The sequence below is a fragment of the Pinus tabuliformis genome, chromosome 4_1 (genome assembly GCF_031772625.1).
Source record: "Pinus tabuliformis cultivar Carrire ecotype Pingquan chromosome 4_1, CPIR1, whole genome shotgun sequence".
Classification (NCBI taxonomy): domain Eukaryota; kingdom Viridiplantae; phylum Streptophyta; class Pinopsida; order Pinales; family Pinaceae; genus Pinus; species Pinus tabuliformis.
The window spans coordinates 742,638,831-742,654,984 of NC_142303.1; the positions used below are offsets into that span (position 1 = coordinate 742,638,831).

Below are 16,154 nucleotides of genomic sequence, written 5' to 3' on the forward strand. Positions count from 1 at the left end.
AAGCATTAAAATTTAAATACATTAATTTTAGAGATATTTTATAAAAAATATGAGGAATATTTGTAACTTCTTCCGTGATTAATATGTAAGTGGTATATCATATTAAAAAACAGAATATATATTGACGTTAAATAAATTATTTTTTATATTATAGGTATGTGAGAATTTTTTTTTTACATTTTAATAGGATTTGATTTAGTTTTTAAGATGAAATTAAAGATTTTAAAGATTTAAGGGGTGGCTGGAGGAGGAGGCGGCTTACTCTATGGTTTAGAGGAGGGAAAGAGGTTTTGGTTATATTACTAATAATCAAATAGATATAAATGGTTTTTACTGGGGAATTTTGTTAACCAAACAATACTAGGTGGACACACTTACTCCAAATCTTATATCTCTAGAGGAAAAAGTGCCTCTAGGAGGAAAAAGTGTTGATGAGATCTTGGTCATATTACAAATAATCAAATATATATATATATATATATATATATATATATATATATATAGTTTCTACTAGGGAATTTTGTTAGCCAAAGAACATAAGGTAGACACACTCACTGTTATGTGAGATTTCTCCAAAACTTGCATCTTCTAGTTAAAGGCTCCCTCCCAAAGGTGAAATCTATGAAAAACATCATCAAAGGAATCAAGAAAATTGACATCTCATCTAAAGCATATTTCCATGCCGTAAGAGACTTCAACAAAGAAGTAGACATGTATGCTAACAAGAGGTGTAAATTAAAGATAGGTGAATTAAAATTAATGGAAAAATCAAACCTACTCTAATTCGATAATGGCCTATGAAGTCGATTTTGTGTTTTGTTGGGGTGGTTTTTTAAAGTAATACCTACAAAAAGTATATGCTTTTGTGTTTTGTTGAGGTAGTTTTATAAACTAATACCTACAAAACTCCTCATTTTATTACTGAAATATATTTTCAGTAGGAAAATCATGTACTTTTTTTTTTTCCGAAGAAAAAGCGAACTTTCTATTAAGAAAAATAAAAAGTTACATTGCATATGCTAGGCATTTCCAAAGGCTCGAGTGGTGACCCACCCCCCGCAACATTAGCAGACTAACGTGCACAAAGAATAAGAAAAGAGAAAGAGAGAAAGAGAGAAAAACTGAATACCGGCAGTGAGTAAAACTCACGCTTCAAGTTTTTCTCCCCTTTTTCTTTTCAACCTTGCGCCACTCTCCTTGAGAGGGCTCAATCGAAGCAATTACTAGCTGTGTTTCTACATTCTGTGGACCTGGTTCTTTGTCTGAGTCTGAAGTATCTGACTGGTGATGTCGTTTAATGCCTCCCATGCTTTGGTCCGCACTTGACATCTCTGCCTGATTTGAGTGAAACTGTGAGTCCTTTGTGGCTGATGAGGTACCCTTCTGAGTCTCTGTTTCTTGAGGAACCTTTGCATTCTCTGCAGTAGGCTCTTCCTCCTCTGCTTCTGATTCTTCGTCACCTGAGTCTGGGGTGGTGTATTTCCATCCTTTCCTCTGCTTCCCTTTCTGCTTCTTCTTACTGTTTACTTTTTTGGCTTCTGGGCATGAGCTTTGCAGGTGTCCTGTCTGCCTACAAAGCCTACATCTGAAAGTTGTGTTTTCATAGTCTAGAGCCTGTAACCAATTCTGTTGTTTGTAGATCAGTCTTATGTTGTCCGGCAGCCCTTTGCTTAGATCTGCTTCCACACAAATGCGTGCGAAGGTGTAGATCCTTTCATCTATCCTTTCCAGATCTGTTTTGATATATTTCCCTATGTTGTTCCCAATACCTTCCAGGACTTGTTCACTCCAGAAGTGAAGAGGAAGGTTGTATAGGCGCACCCAAACCGGTACTATGGATACAGTCATTGTGTTTGGATCAAAGTCTGGAAACCATGGGGTCATAAACAGCCCTGTTGTTCCCCAAAACCACGGCCCAATGCTGATGATTGTATCTCTGACTTCCTTGGATGTGAATCTTACTATAAAAAACCCCTTGGAACATAGGTGTATGTCACATTCCATGGTCCAATTGGTGAAGATCCAGTGGAATAGATCCATTGGTTTTGGCCAAAAACTGTTAAAACGGCATATAAGGGCCTGCGTTTCATAGGACTTGACAAAATCATCAAGCCCTGAAGAGTCAAAATTCAGAGCTGGGGTTTGTCCCAATTGATCTACAATGTATGGCTTGGGCTTATTTCCACCTTGGTCTGGCGAGGGCCCCGCGTCTCTGTTGCCTTGTAAAATGTTTTTGTAGGATGTGCCTCCTTTGGGTTGGTGCTGGGGTGCTGCTTTCCCCTTGACTCCCCCTGAATAGCTTGGTTGTCCCTGAGGCAGAGCCCCTCCTTTCAGCCTCAGGTTTAAAACAATGGTTGTTCCTCGGTTGATTTCATAGCTTTCCATCGTTCTGTGATCCTGAAGGGACCACCTACCACTCACCAGATGTTGGATTTGAACTGGATACCCCAGCTCTGTCCATATCTGCTCCTTTAGCTGCAAGATGGTGCCTTCTGCACGAACCCACACTAATCGGGTTTTCCCCTCAGGGGGGTTAATAAAAATCTGAAAACGAGTTGATCTTACCTGCTCTGGCTGTATCCAAACTTCCAGATCTGGTCTCATTTTGAGTTGTCTTCCTTTGTGCATGTTTAGATCTGCCTCCCCTCTGCTCGATCTGTGCTTGGTGCCACCGATCTGCAGCCTGGGATCTCGAATATTGGCTGGATCAGGTAGATCTGGGCCGGATCTGAAGAGTTTTGGCCACTGCATTGAAGGAGGGAGCAGTTCTGCAACATGCAGGCCCCCCCTGCCATTTCGTTTTGCGTTCTGGCGCATCTTGCTCTCAAATTGCAGTGCGGCATGGCGGCAGCTTTGTTCATAGTCGTAGTTTGGCCCCACACTGTTCATCACCCCTGGAGCTTCCGCGAATGACCATGCACCGAGGTAGTCTACCGATAAGGGCCTCTCTGCTTGAACCCAATGTATACCTTGCCGTGAGGATCAATCACGCAGATCACTGCCCTCGGCGTATTTCGTTAACCTTCTCAAAGGATCGATGCTGAGAGGGGCGAGGTCTGCGTCCTTCCCTCCCTTGCCGTCTCCGTAAACCCCAAAAACATGGGTTTCCTCCCCAGTGCATTCGATACATGAAAACAATTCCCAATCTCCCCACGTTGATTCCGACCCGCATGCCGACGATATCTGGCCCCATTGCGTGAGGTATCGAGGCCTGAACCTCCAGATCTCCTTGAGAAAACTGGTGAACGACGAGGGTTCGAAACCTTTGGACGCCTTCACGCTCTCCATCGTTCGTCCAACGCCAAATATTTGTTCCCCAGACCTCTATATTTTACCCGGAAAATCATGTACTTATTGGAAAGGAGAAAATAATTGGAAAATTTTGATGAATTAACTCTATAATGCCCAATTATTAGTTGCCAACCAAAAGCATAATTATATTTTACAAATACTCTGAGTTTAGAAAATAAAGAAAAAAATTATTAGAAATTTAAAATATTTATCTCAATAATATGAGTTTTTTTTATAAACATATTAAAATAAAAATTTCGTTATTATTAAAATTATTAAAAAAAATTACTCTCTGCTAAATATAATTTTAATATCTATATCTATATATATAATCTTAAATGGTTTAAAATATTTTTTTTTAATAAAAAAATTTTCCCGGAATATAAAAAATTGAAAATTGAAGTTTAAAGTGAATTTAATTTAATAATAATTGATTAAAAATGCATATTATAAAAAACACTTACGAAATAAATCAGCAGACCAAATGTTTTCTTCGACACCAATATCAAAATTCTTTTATGTGGTATAGAAATTACAATTTAGGTTACAAAGTATCAATTCTTCGTCATAAATATTAATTAACACAGTGAACACTCTACAGAATATTAACAGTAAAATAGTCATTTATTTTTGAAATCAGAGAAACCAGAATCATCACCGATGGATTGAGATTGAGCTTCACCCCTTCTCTTATCTTTCCAAACTATATGGAAGAAGTTTCCAAAACACAAGTCGGAGTGTTATAAAGCTTCTCCGAAGAATGACACCATTCATCCACGTAAGGCTACCTTGAGCCCCAAAACCTGATCCTGGCACATTGTTCATAGAAGTCTCACATTCAGAAGGAATTCAAAATTCGTAAACATCATCTGAAGTGCAAAGCACCCTCTCCCTTAAAGAATCAGAATTTTTCACACCCTAAAAAAGAAGTTGCGTTCTCACTTATAGTGAATATTTTGTTCAATTCTAACATGCGAGAAAACAGAAACCAAAACCATCACCTCAAACGTTCATACCCTTATCAGAAGAAACATGTACTTCCAAATTCGGATGGCTCTCTTCTTCACAAAAAGCATCATCTCCTCAATCAATATCCTCCTTTAACGCAATCTACGTCGAGTTCTGCTCTCTTCATCTCCCATTATGCAGCAAGAGGCTCATCGTACATATATATAGAAAATGCTTTTCTGAAGTTCCGTTAAAATAAATGCTCCCGGTTATTCCAGAGAGAATGTAAGTCCACTGGAGTAGCTGAGGAAGAATCCAGTGTATCCAACGGATTGCAGACAACAGAAGTCATTTCATGATTAATATATGAACTCAAACACATAGCCCCATCGGACTCTTGAATAGGCTGAGCCAATATGTTTTGACAGAGGCCATCGGTAGTCCACTGAAGGCTTTTGGCAGATATGTTAGCTCCCATAGTACTGTTATTGCTTAATGTTTTATGATGTGCACAAGAGCTAGAAAATGGCTCCATTGGGATTCCTGCAGACTGGTCAACCAGGACCTTTGAAACCACGTTTGAAGAGTGCAGAGAAGGCAAATATGGATTTGTGGGAAATCCCAGATTTGAATGGTTAGATGGTATAGGCATATGTGGATTGTATAGTATAGGGGGGCGTAAGACTGGCAGCAGCTGAATCCCCGGCTGCTGGTCCAGTTTTGCGCTCATTTGATCCCGTCTGATTCTGGGTGCTGAGAAATGTGGAGCTCTAGGAATCTTATTCGTATAAATTCTCTTATCATTCAGCATTAGATTATGGATATATGAAGACTCCTCCATGAATCCAGCGGTTTCAGATAGTTGATCATAAGAATCAGGATAATTTGAGCAACACCGAATCCGAGGAAGATGGTGTTCCGTTAAATTAGTCGTAGGTTCCAGCGGTATGGAGAAGCACGACACATCATGAGGATTTGCAGAAGTGACGGATTTCCTTTCAAAAGATCGTGTTTGTTGATCATTCTCTGCGGTCATGTTGCAAGGGGACTCCAGGAATGAAGGAAAGCATGGAGAGCCCAATAGATCACTATATGCCTGACTTCTCGTCAGCCCTATGGAACTCATCTTCCGGATAGCACTCTTCTTAAAGACTCTGCACACCACCCATTTATCCTGTACCAAGTCCAAGCATATGCATATCAGGTGTCATAGTGTTTGGGTTCAGTTCTCTCTTCTGTTGCACCAGGAGAGGTATTTTACAGCTCCCGTGGGGAAGATCCCGTATTTTGTAATGCCAATAAAATTAGGAAAAAAATTAAACCTAAACGACGGAGTATTATTTATCCTAAACCTTAATTGGCCTTTCAGTTTTTAATGTCAGATCATTTCTTAAACCCAGACACAGAAGAACATATATACTGTTCCGGAACTGCATCAACGTACCTTGCAGTTTTTATGGAGGGGATGACAGGAGAATTTGCCTTGGAGACGATACTCATGCGTTGCCCAGTTGGTTCTCTCCCCTTTGGGAGCTCTGCCCTTGTAGAAAACCAGTGTTTTCTTCATTCCAATGAGTTTAGATGATCCTGAACTGAAAACCTCTCGATCTCTCCCGACCGTTTTCCAGTATCCAGTCTCTGTGGTTCTATTGGTGCGAAGGCCTCTCGGATACTTGCGATCCGTATGGCAGAAGAAGTACCATTCCTTCTTCCCAATTTTAGCTTTTGCTGCACACATGTTATCTTGACTAGTTATAGCAATATATAAATTCTCCTTGCCTGTAACAATAAAAATTTAAAGAAAATTATGCTAGATTAGAATTATGTAGTAGTTAATAATAAAACATCAAATAATGTTGATACATCATTAATATGTACCTGGTAGATCCCAAGGCTCACACTTGTTCAAGTCGACCTCTGCAACTGCAGAACTGGAGAAGGTGCTGTCCAAAATCTTGTTGGTAAGATAGTAACTAACGAGTTCCTCATCAGTGGGATGAAACCTAAACCCCGGCGGCAGCTGGCTGTGTTCGTATGCACTACTCATCTGGTTCGAGGTCAACTCCATTGCGAACTCAATATTTCCCATAATATCTGGTTCTATTAATATCTGGCAGTGCCGAACTGTAAAGGTCTGGCTGTTATTGATGGCCTCTGTCACTCTCATTCCAAAGCTTTGATAGTTCTTACTATAGAATCATAGAAATCCCCAAGGGAAGTGAAACGAGAGACGCATTACCAAATTTGTGATGATAACAGCACAATAAACCTCGCTGTCAAACGAGAAATATTCACAATTTGTCAGTATTGACGGAAACCTGAGACAAGCACGTCTATTACATTTCTATCTCTATACATGTTATCACTTCATCAATAAAGGGGAGAGCAGAACGATAACCGCGGGCATGAAAGCAAACATAAAATTTGAACTAAAGTTGCTGCCCTAAAACACTTGAAGTTGAAGCATAAGCTTCCAATCATGTATGGAAGGATATTTAAGATGATCTAGCCTTCGAGAAAAATAACGATTTCAGTGACTATAATCGGAGATATGGACCAACCGCCTTTGATGCCGACCTCTCATTGTAATATTTTAAGGTCAACCCGTCCTTGGGCAACTCTTTAAGGGAAGGTTATTGACCTCAAGCAATATTGGGTAATGAAACAGCGACGCATGACATCTGGAAAAGGCAGCAAGGAAGCGATCATAGCCGCTGCCCAAAGTGAAAAGGCAAGTCAACACAAATCAACATCATGGGCGATATCATGTTATGTCATTTAATTGGTTATCCATCCTTGTCTCACTTTGGCCTTCATTTTCCTGTGGAACATTGGGAGACAAAATTCCTTTGGCCTGAGATCGTTGCTTTAAGCCGAGTGACCTGCGTTAACCTTCTCGATCCTTACACGCATTAAATTTTATATGTGGACATGCAAAGATTTAATTAATACTATCTACGGTGTATCACGATACAAAATCATGGATAACACCCGTTCTCTCTCAGATAAACACATAAATTCACGTGTCATTGTCACTTTTTGTGTTTCAGCGTTTTCAATGATGTGGCTAGGGACATATAATCAAGTTGTCCGCATCAAATCTTTGAAGGGCAGCCGATATAAATGTACATTTTATTTTCAACATGGAGGGAGGAGAATTCGATGTATCGAGTTATGGTGGATTCTGCCCACTCGATAGAGGAAGTTTGCTCGCCTGAATTCGGTGTATCGAGTCATGAGGGCAGATTCTGCGTACTCGATAGAGGAAGTTTCCTCGCCTCACCCGTGGGCCGTGGATGACTTTTGTTGGAGACTAGTTCCTTTTAAAAGAGGATTATCAGGTGCGCATTGATTCTTGATTTTGAACACAAAATAAAGACAATTATCGGGTTGCGAGTTGATTCTTGATTCAGAAGACAAAATAGGGCTGAAAATAAATTAAAACAATAAAAAACTAATTGAGATGGAGAAATTCAAAAATAAGAAAGATAAGTGTTACTCAAGAAAATTAGGGGTGTTAGAAAATCCAGAAACTTTAATAGTTGAGGATTTTTTAAACAAATTTTTGGTTCTCTGAACGAGTCTAAGCGGTAGAGAACTAAACAATGAATATTCATACGAGGCTCATATAAAATGTTTATCATTGGATATCTGATGTTGGTCACACTAGGGGACAAAAAAACTAATGCATGCACTCTATCACTCTGTGTTGGTAGTCTTAAAGGAGAAGCATAAAAACATGAATGGTATCATTTCATTCCTTAATAACATTGAGAGGATTCAACATCATTAGTGGTATTTCTTGGAGAGATTCGATGCTCGCTCAGAACATTTGGAGAGTCACCTCCAATGTGATTCCAAGCTTTCTGCACAAGTTGGAATAAGTGCTTGGGATATGTAACAACCTTGGTGAAAATTCCATGTAAAAATATATAAATACCATAGATGATGGGACATGTATTCCAAGCTGAATGGTGGGCAAGTCATCTTAGGGGGTGTTCATTTGGTTGTTTATGGCTAAGGAAATTGGCAAAGGCAATGGCTAAGGCATTAAAGAGGAAAAAAGGTGTTTTGGCACATTTATTTATGAAAATAATGAAAATTATGAGAAAAGGAAGGTGAAAAGGTCACATCTTGCATGTGAGGAGGAAATTGAAGGAAAATAATGGAAAATGAAGAAAATAGAGGCCTCATTAATAAAAAGGTTTTTGAGACAAGACTTGGTTAATTCAGTTTTGGAGCTCTCTCATTATTATCTCTCTTTCATACTCTTGGACACTTAGAGTTTTTTTGGAGCACTTTGGCACTGGAGCAAAAAAGGCAAAGAAGGCAAGAGGAAGCAAAGATCAAAAAGGGAAATTCATGATCAAGCAGCTACAACAGGCTTCATTACAGGTATCAGCTTGCATGTGTATTTTCCTTGCTAGATTTGGCATGCATGGGATTGCATGTGTTTCTTCTCTACCATGGCATGGGTCTTGCGAGGGGTGAAAATATTTTCAGCCTAGCCTTTCCATTTCCTTATAGTTTTGATGAGATGGGTTCTGTCGTGCGTTTTGTGGGGGATGGGTGGATTGGATTCGAAGCTGGGTGTGGTGGATCTCTGAATTGAAAAACACATAGTGGTAGTGGTCCCTGAGCTAGACTGAGGATGCATGAAGCCACTGGCCTAGTAACCCTTAAACCAGACTGTGGGTTGTAGTAAAGCCAGATTGTGTGCCTTGGTGGGCCTAGGAATCATTGCCGGTGAATGGTGGGATATACGATAAATCCAAGAGCTATATTTTCTCTTCGTTGGGCCTAGTGATTCCATGATGGAATGCATGGTAAAGCGTGAAGAATATGTCTCGATGTAGGGCTTAGTGATCCCTGGATCAAATTGCGGATGCATGATAAATCCTGAGAGACTATGAGGCACTCAAATTCTTCACAGTGTAGACGGAGAACTCTGATGGCATCCACATTGATTGGTGTTTTTGATGTGTTCTATGAGTCCCACATTCATGCTTGGAATATGGCACGGGGGTGATTAGCTAAAGAGAGACTTGGTTCAGCCAATCTATGGTCGAGTGGAACGTGGTACTCCCATCACCGGTTGGTTCATTGCATTTATTAATGAAAAATTCATTCCCTTGATTTTCATGTGGAAATGTACTCATGTATATATGGATATTGATGACTGATATGTTTATTTTATTTATGTTCCTATTATGTTGTTTTATATGCACATTTACCCCGAAGGGTGTTACAGAGTGGTATGAGAGCATGGTTCAAACATTTGGACTGGATGGGCTCTGTCATAGGTGAAATGAAGATGAAAGGTTAAATTTTAGACCTTTTTCTCATATCCGTAATAACTTTTCTTCTAGGCACTCTCAAATTGCTGAACTATTTTTTGCAATGAGGGGAAATCCCAATCATATTGTGATAAAAATTTTAGACATTTATTCGCTATATTTTAGGATATATGACTAGTGGAAGTCGAGATTTATGGATACTCCTAGAATTGTGCACCAAATATGATTGTGTTGGTATTTTTGTTATAACTTTTCATCTATGAAATCTCAGAAGTTGAAATTTGAACCATAGTGAGGGAAAATACCACTGATCATATGGTTCAGTTTCCATAACTTATACTACTACAGATCAATATATATATACATTGAATCATTCACTATATTAGTTTGCATGCAAAGTGTTTGATAAAATGCTTAAATGGTTCAATGATTAATTGTATACAAATTGTTTGATAAAATGCCCCAGTGAGTATGTTGTTTGTGGTTGGGGATAGTATTGTTGTAGTTGATATATGCTTATTTGTATGCAAATATTTTCTATCTTAGTTTGCATGTAAAGTGTTTGAAGAAATGCATACATGCAAATGTAATAATATAGTAGTTGTTTGAAGAAAATGTAAAAGTATGGTAATTTTTTGAATAAAATGTTATTTTTTTATGGGATAGTATTGTAGTATGATAATATGGATGTAGCTGATATATGTCTATTTCCATGCAAATAATTTGAAGAGTTGCATGTAGGGAATTTGAAAGATTGCATGCAAGGAATTTGAAAAGTTGCATGTAAGTAATGGAAAAGTGGTGTGTTTTTAGTTATTATGCTACAGTGGAATAAGTGCAATGTTTTTTACTTAATCTCATACAAAATGTATGAGAAATAAAAATCAATTTCTTTTCAAGTGTGGTTAAATTTAGTAGAGCTTTGGAGATCCCATTTCAATAATTGGACATTGGAGATTGGGCCATTATAGTAGTTTCCTCCTTCTATCTTAGTGTGGACCATGGATAGTGAGGAGTTATGCTTATAGGTTTCTAGTATTGGTGAAGGCTTATTTCAAATTAATAGACACAATTTCTTGATTTTTTGAACATTTGACTGACTGTGTATGGATTATATGTCATTTACATGTTGATTTCATGTCGCCTACTTACATCCTTGTATGTTAGGATACATTTTTGAATATTTTGATTACATGTATCACTCTTGCAGGTTGATTACAAGATTTGATCGCTTATGTTCGACAACATGCGTTTATGCATAGGTGTAGTTGATTTGACATTGCTTATGCATATTGTTGGTTGCATGTGGCAATGTGTACCATGGAGCAATGGTTGTTGTCATGCATGATTTCATGGTTTCTGTAGTTGATATGGTCATGCATTGATGACTAGACTCTAGCTGGAATGATGTGTATATGGTTTGGTACTCATTTTTTTTTGCAGATATATATATATATATATATATATATATATATAGTTGTTATGCATGTATGGTCTTAGTTATAGTTATTCATGAATAGTAGGTAAAACATGCCTTGTGAAGTCTTGGTATGCAATTTATGTCATCATGATGCTATTGGTTGTTATGAAGCTAATGTGTTGGCTGAGATAGAGTAGGAGATGAAAATCATCATAATGAGGTTTCAGCATTGGACTTTGGGGTAAAAGTATATTTTTATACATGTATTGTATGTTCGGCATGCAAGTATGTAAGTTAAGGATTTTTATATGCATTAGGTTTATATACATTAGGTTATGCAAATGTATTTTGATGTTATAGTTACATTCATGATAGATGTTGGTTGATTAGTGTAGTTATCTGCACATGTGTCAGATAGTCAAGAAAGATAGTAACATGTAGTTGTATGCATTGCTATTGTTGTTTTATATTAGATAACCTAAGGATTCTGCTATATGTTGTTGATGGGTATGTTATAAGTTAACTTGTTGAGTGTGTTCAAGGATAGTTAGATTGATGATTAGGTTTTATGTTGTGATGAGCATGATATATAGCTTATTATTGTTATGTGCAATTAACTTGATTATTAGGGTTATTTCATTGAGATCTTGATGTTGTAATTTGGATTGGTCATATGCATCATGGTTATGTTCACTGCATTGAAGATCTTGATGTTATATGTATTGTGATAACTTGGTTTGACCTATGCAGATGGTAATGGTTGCGAAACGCAGGTATGAGCTGACATATTTGTGACATAGTGTTGTACTAATCTAGACTGATCATACATATCTGATTATTATGCATGAACAACAGATGTTTATGAGCCTATAATGTGAACATGTTAGTTAGTTACCATTATGGATATCATGATTTATGTTAATTTGTTGTAAAGTTATATCGTGCTAACTAGATTGGATGTGCAGAGAAGATCACCTCCCTTGAGATACATTAAGGTGTCAGTTTATTATTGCATATATTTGGTGCTTAACTATTGATTATGTCATTTAGTTCATTTATTTAAGATGGTATGTTTGCAAGTGGTTGAATGATTGATGAATTTCTTAATATGAGTATGTGTTCCAATGATCTTTTTTTAAGATAATTGTACTAACATGTGTGTATTGAGACGATTGATATGTACTTGAATGTAGTTGATAGTTGTAGCATTATGTCTAGTAATTATGGATTATGACATGATTGTTTGTAAAAGTTGATTTCAAATTGATAAATATGTTGTCTTGATATTTGGAACATGTGGTTGACGTGTGAGAATGATGCAGGGAGTTGGCAAGAGAGGTTGCCATGAAATCTTGAAGATGGCTCAGGTTGCGCTTTCCTTAGGAACCATGGAGATTGAGTCATGGTGTCATCCTTGTGCTTTTTGTATTTTGAGCTTGATTTGCATTTTGTTTATGTCTAGTGTATGGCCATACCACTTTGTTTGTAGAGTCATATTGTTATTGGTTGTTATGGTCTTCTTCTTGTTTTTTTCGTGTCTTTCCTTTTATGTTTTGAGTCTTGGGAATTAGTTGGGAAAGAGGAAAGTTAATGGAGCTTGGGGAGAGCAGTGTCATACCCAACAGGTAATGCAGGTAATGCATGACCCAGATGAAGCTAAGTGTATGAGTGAGCATAGTGGAAGGTAAGACTATGAGAATTAGATTAGATTGGTTTAGTCCACTGGTGTAAATGGACCATGGTAGTACACACATGAGAAGTGTAACATGAAAAGGTAAAGTAAATGGATTTGAGGTGTCATATGCTTTGGTTATGTTGGGAACTATTACTCTCAATGCCTGTAGATAAATAAGGAAGTTCTCTTAACCTGTACCTTATGTTATCTGGTAATTATTTTATGATCATGATTATGCTTAAGTTTTATATGTATACATGTATGTATGTATGTCGTTGTCTGACAGGATCATGATTGTTTTATACTAATGTTTATATATGTATGTATGTAGCCATGTATCTATGTTACTATCTAATAGGGTTGTGAGGGATCATTCTCGTGGAGGAATGATTGCTATGCAGAAGAACAACATGAAGAGGTTCCTGGTCTTACAAGGAATCAATCAGGAGTAGTCACGAAAAATATACGAGGTCAGTATCATGTGGGTAAGAATTGATATTGTATACTTGTAGTATTCCTATGTTTATGTTATGACAGGTAATGTTAAAGGAGACATTAGCAAAGTCAAAGTATTGTGGTTTGTGACATGCTAGGGTAAGCATGGATAAGACATATGAAGCAAGGTTTCTTTGTAAGGACAGTATGGTTTTAGATGTGTGGTACTACTGTTGTGCATATATTGCATATGTTGTACATGTTTCATATATGATGTGTGCACATGCGGTGTTGTGTATACATAGCATGTGTACATGTTTTTTATGCAATGTTATGTAAGGATGGTACAAATAGGGTTGTGTGAATATTGCATATGGGGTGTTGTATACATATTGTACTGTCTTCATTACGTATATGCGGCATGTGTGCATATGGTGCTATTTACATTTTGGATATGTCGTGATGTGTATAGATGATGTTATGTATGTGTTGGATATGCAGTGCTACGTACAAGTCATGTTACATGCAAGTGGTACATTAGTACTATGTACGTATGGTGTGGCGTGCACGATTGTACAAGTGGTGTCGTGTGCGTGTGGTGTTGTGTACACATTGTACAAGTGGCGTTGTGTGCATGTGGTGCTATGTACATGTCATGCATATGGCGTTGTGTACATGTGGTGTCGCATACATGTCATGCGTGTGGTACTGTGTACATGTGGTATTGTGTATGCATTATATAGTGGTGTAGTGTACAAGTGGTGTTGTGTACACATTGTCAGGTGGGCCATGTACATGTGATGTTGTGCACACGTTGTGCAGGCAATGCGGTGTATCGGTGGTACTGTGTACATGTTGTACATATGGTATTGGTGTACGTGTGGTATTGTGTGCATGTCGTCAATGTTGTGTTATGGGCATGCAATATTATGTAGGTGCATCATGTAGCCATGGTATTGCGGTGTGTGTACTCATTATGCTGTACTCTGTGTAGTTACATGTATTGGGTGGTATTGCACAATGGGTATAGATGATGCACTGTGTTGTACACTGGTTGTAGGTGTATGAGTTGTACGTCAAATGTAGATGCATGTATTGCATGGTGTTGTGTGTCAGGTGTGGATGTATGTGTGCGATGCACACTATGTGTCTATGCACATGGTTGAGGAGAAGGAAGTTGGTATTTTTCAAGTGTAGAAACCGAGCCAGAGTGCGTATGGAATAAAGACAAAGGTAGAAGATAAGGATTGATGAAAAGATAAGTATCAACATTTTATTTTAGTTTTATTATGCATGTGATTTACAATTATGGTATATGATGATTATATGGGATCTATGATTTTGGTTTATAATGGTTACATGTGATTTATGATTTTTATCTATGATGGTTTTGTTTGAGCTAACCTGATGTGATATCTTTATATATGTTGATTTGGTCAAGTATGCTAGTTTGACTTGTTGTGACTGGAAGTGAAAAAGATTGCAAATGTACCTTATTGATGAGCTACCAATGAGGTATGATGTGAATTTATTTCAATATATTTTAAATCTAATGGAAGTTATGTGCTTGGTACCAGAATGCATGAACATGCCCGGTTTGAGTGGATGAAATCGTTTGCAATAATTAGCAGCAGAAACAAAGTAATTGAAACATGCAACGGTATGTTAGTAAGGCATTTTAGGAGCACGGCCACTATGGGACATCGGTACCCAATAGTGTCCATTGATTTCCATGAGCATGCTATGACTGGTATGATGTATTGAGGTAGGTATATGCCTTGGTTTTTGTATCTTTTAATGTGAGGAAGCCTTGCGAAGGGATGGACTACTCGGGATGGGGTTGCCAGTGGAACTTGGAAGGTTGGTCACTACACAGAAGGGGTGATCGGATTCCTGAGGGACTGTGTAGCAGAGAAGGGAAGGTCACAGATGGATTTGTTTTGGTCATGAGTATTTCCATATGGAATCAGATGCACATTCAAAGTGCGGCCTGGGATAATGAGCCGGTAACTATTCGCTAAGAGGACAAGTGGCATATGATTATAGTGTTGGACATTGGATACAGATTTCACTTTGTAGTGGATTCTGGACTTCTTGGGAAGGAGGTGAATCCTGGTATTACTTTGAGGGTAGAGGTGTGAGCCTCTGGATTCCCTTGTTGATTGATATGATATGATATCATTTATTTGTTGGTTAAGCAAATGTGTATGTGTATATCATTGTAAATACCGTAATGAGATATGTTATAAAGCTACAATATACAGTATGGATTTTATCTGGTCATATTGTAATGATGTTTTGATTTTGATTATATCTTCCATTGTAAATATTGCAACGAGCTGTGTTATAAAGCTCCATGGGCAGTATGCTTTGTTTTTAGCAGTCATGTTGGTTATAGGTGTCATTGAACACCGAGGACACTGTTCCCCCAAGGGGGAGGGTTCTGTAATATCCCTGGCAAAAATTCCATGTAAAAATATATAAATACCATGGATGATGGGACACGTATTCCAAGTTGAATTATGGGCAGGACATCCTAGGGAGTGTTCATTTGGTTTTTTATGGCTAAGGAAATTGGAAAAGGCAATGGCGAAGGCATTAAATAGGAAAAAAGATATTTTGGCACATTCATTTATAAAAATAATGGAAATTAGGAGAAAAGGAAGGTGAAAGGTCACATGTTGCATGTGAGGAGGAAATTGAATGAAAATAATGGAAAATAAAGAAAGTAAAGGCCTCATTAATAAAAATGCTTTTGAGGATCAGTGGGAAAGACTTGGTCAGTTCAGTTTTGGAGCTCTCTCATTATTCTCTCTCTCTCTTTTACTCTTGGACTATTAAAGTTTTCTTGGAACACTTTGGCATTGGAGAAAGAAAGGAAAAGAAGGCAAGAGGAAGCAAAGATCAAGAAGGGAAATTCAGGATCAAGCAACTACAACAAGCTTCATTGCAGGTATCAACTTGCATGTGTATTTTCCTTGCTAGATTTTGCATGCATGGGGTTACATGTGTTTCTTTTCTACCATGGCATGGGTCTTGCCAGGTGTGATAGTATTTTCAGCCTAACCTTACCATTTACTAATAGCTT

At 37.8% G+C, this 16,154-nt stretch overlaps 1 protein-coding gene across 1 annotated transcript; it reads right to left on the minus strand.

Moving 5' to 3' along the window:
* Positions 1-4,489: 4,489 nt before the first annotated feature.
* On the minus strand, positions 4,490-6,307 carry LOC149178287 (NAC domain-containing protein 79-like). Its single transcript, XM_089423596.1, has 3 exons — positions 6,118-6,307; positions 5,684-5,967; positions 4,490-5,413 (listed from the first exon to the last, which is right to left on the minus strand). The coding sequence occupies exons 1-3, from the start codon at positions 6,305-6,307 to the stop codon at positions 4,490-4,492; spliced, it is 1,398 nt and encodes a 465-aa protein (XP_089279722.1).
* Between the last annotated feature and the right edge of the window lie 9,847 nt (positions 6,308-16,154).

Excerpts from the sequence above, each read along its gene's own strand:
- LOC149178287 (XM_089423596.1), bottom strand. The coding sequence starts at position 6,307 with ATGGAGTTGACCTCGAACCAGATGAGTAGTGCATACGAACACAGCCAG. Across the intron at positions 5,968-6,117 it reads TGAGCCTTGGGATCTACCAG|CAAAAGCTAAAATTGGGAAG; the intron begins GTACATATTAAT and ends ACATGTGTGCAG. Across the intron at positions 5,414-5,683 it reads CCCTCCATAAAAACTGCAAG|GATAAATGGGTGGTGTGCAG; the intron begins GTACGTTGATGC and ends GACTTGGTACAG.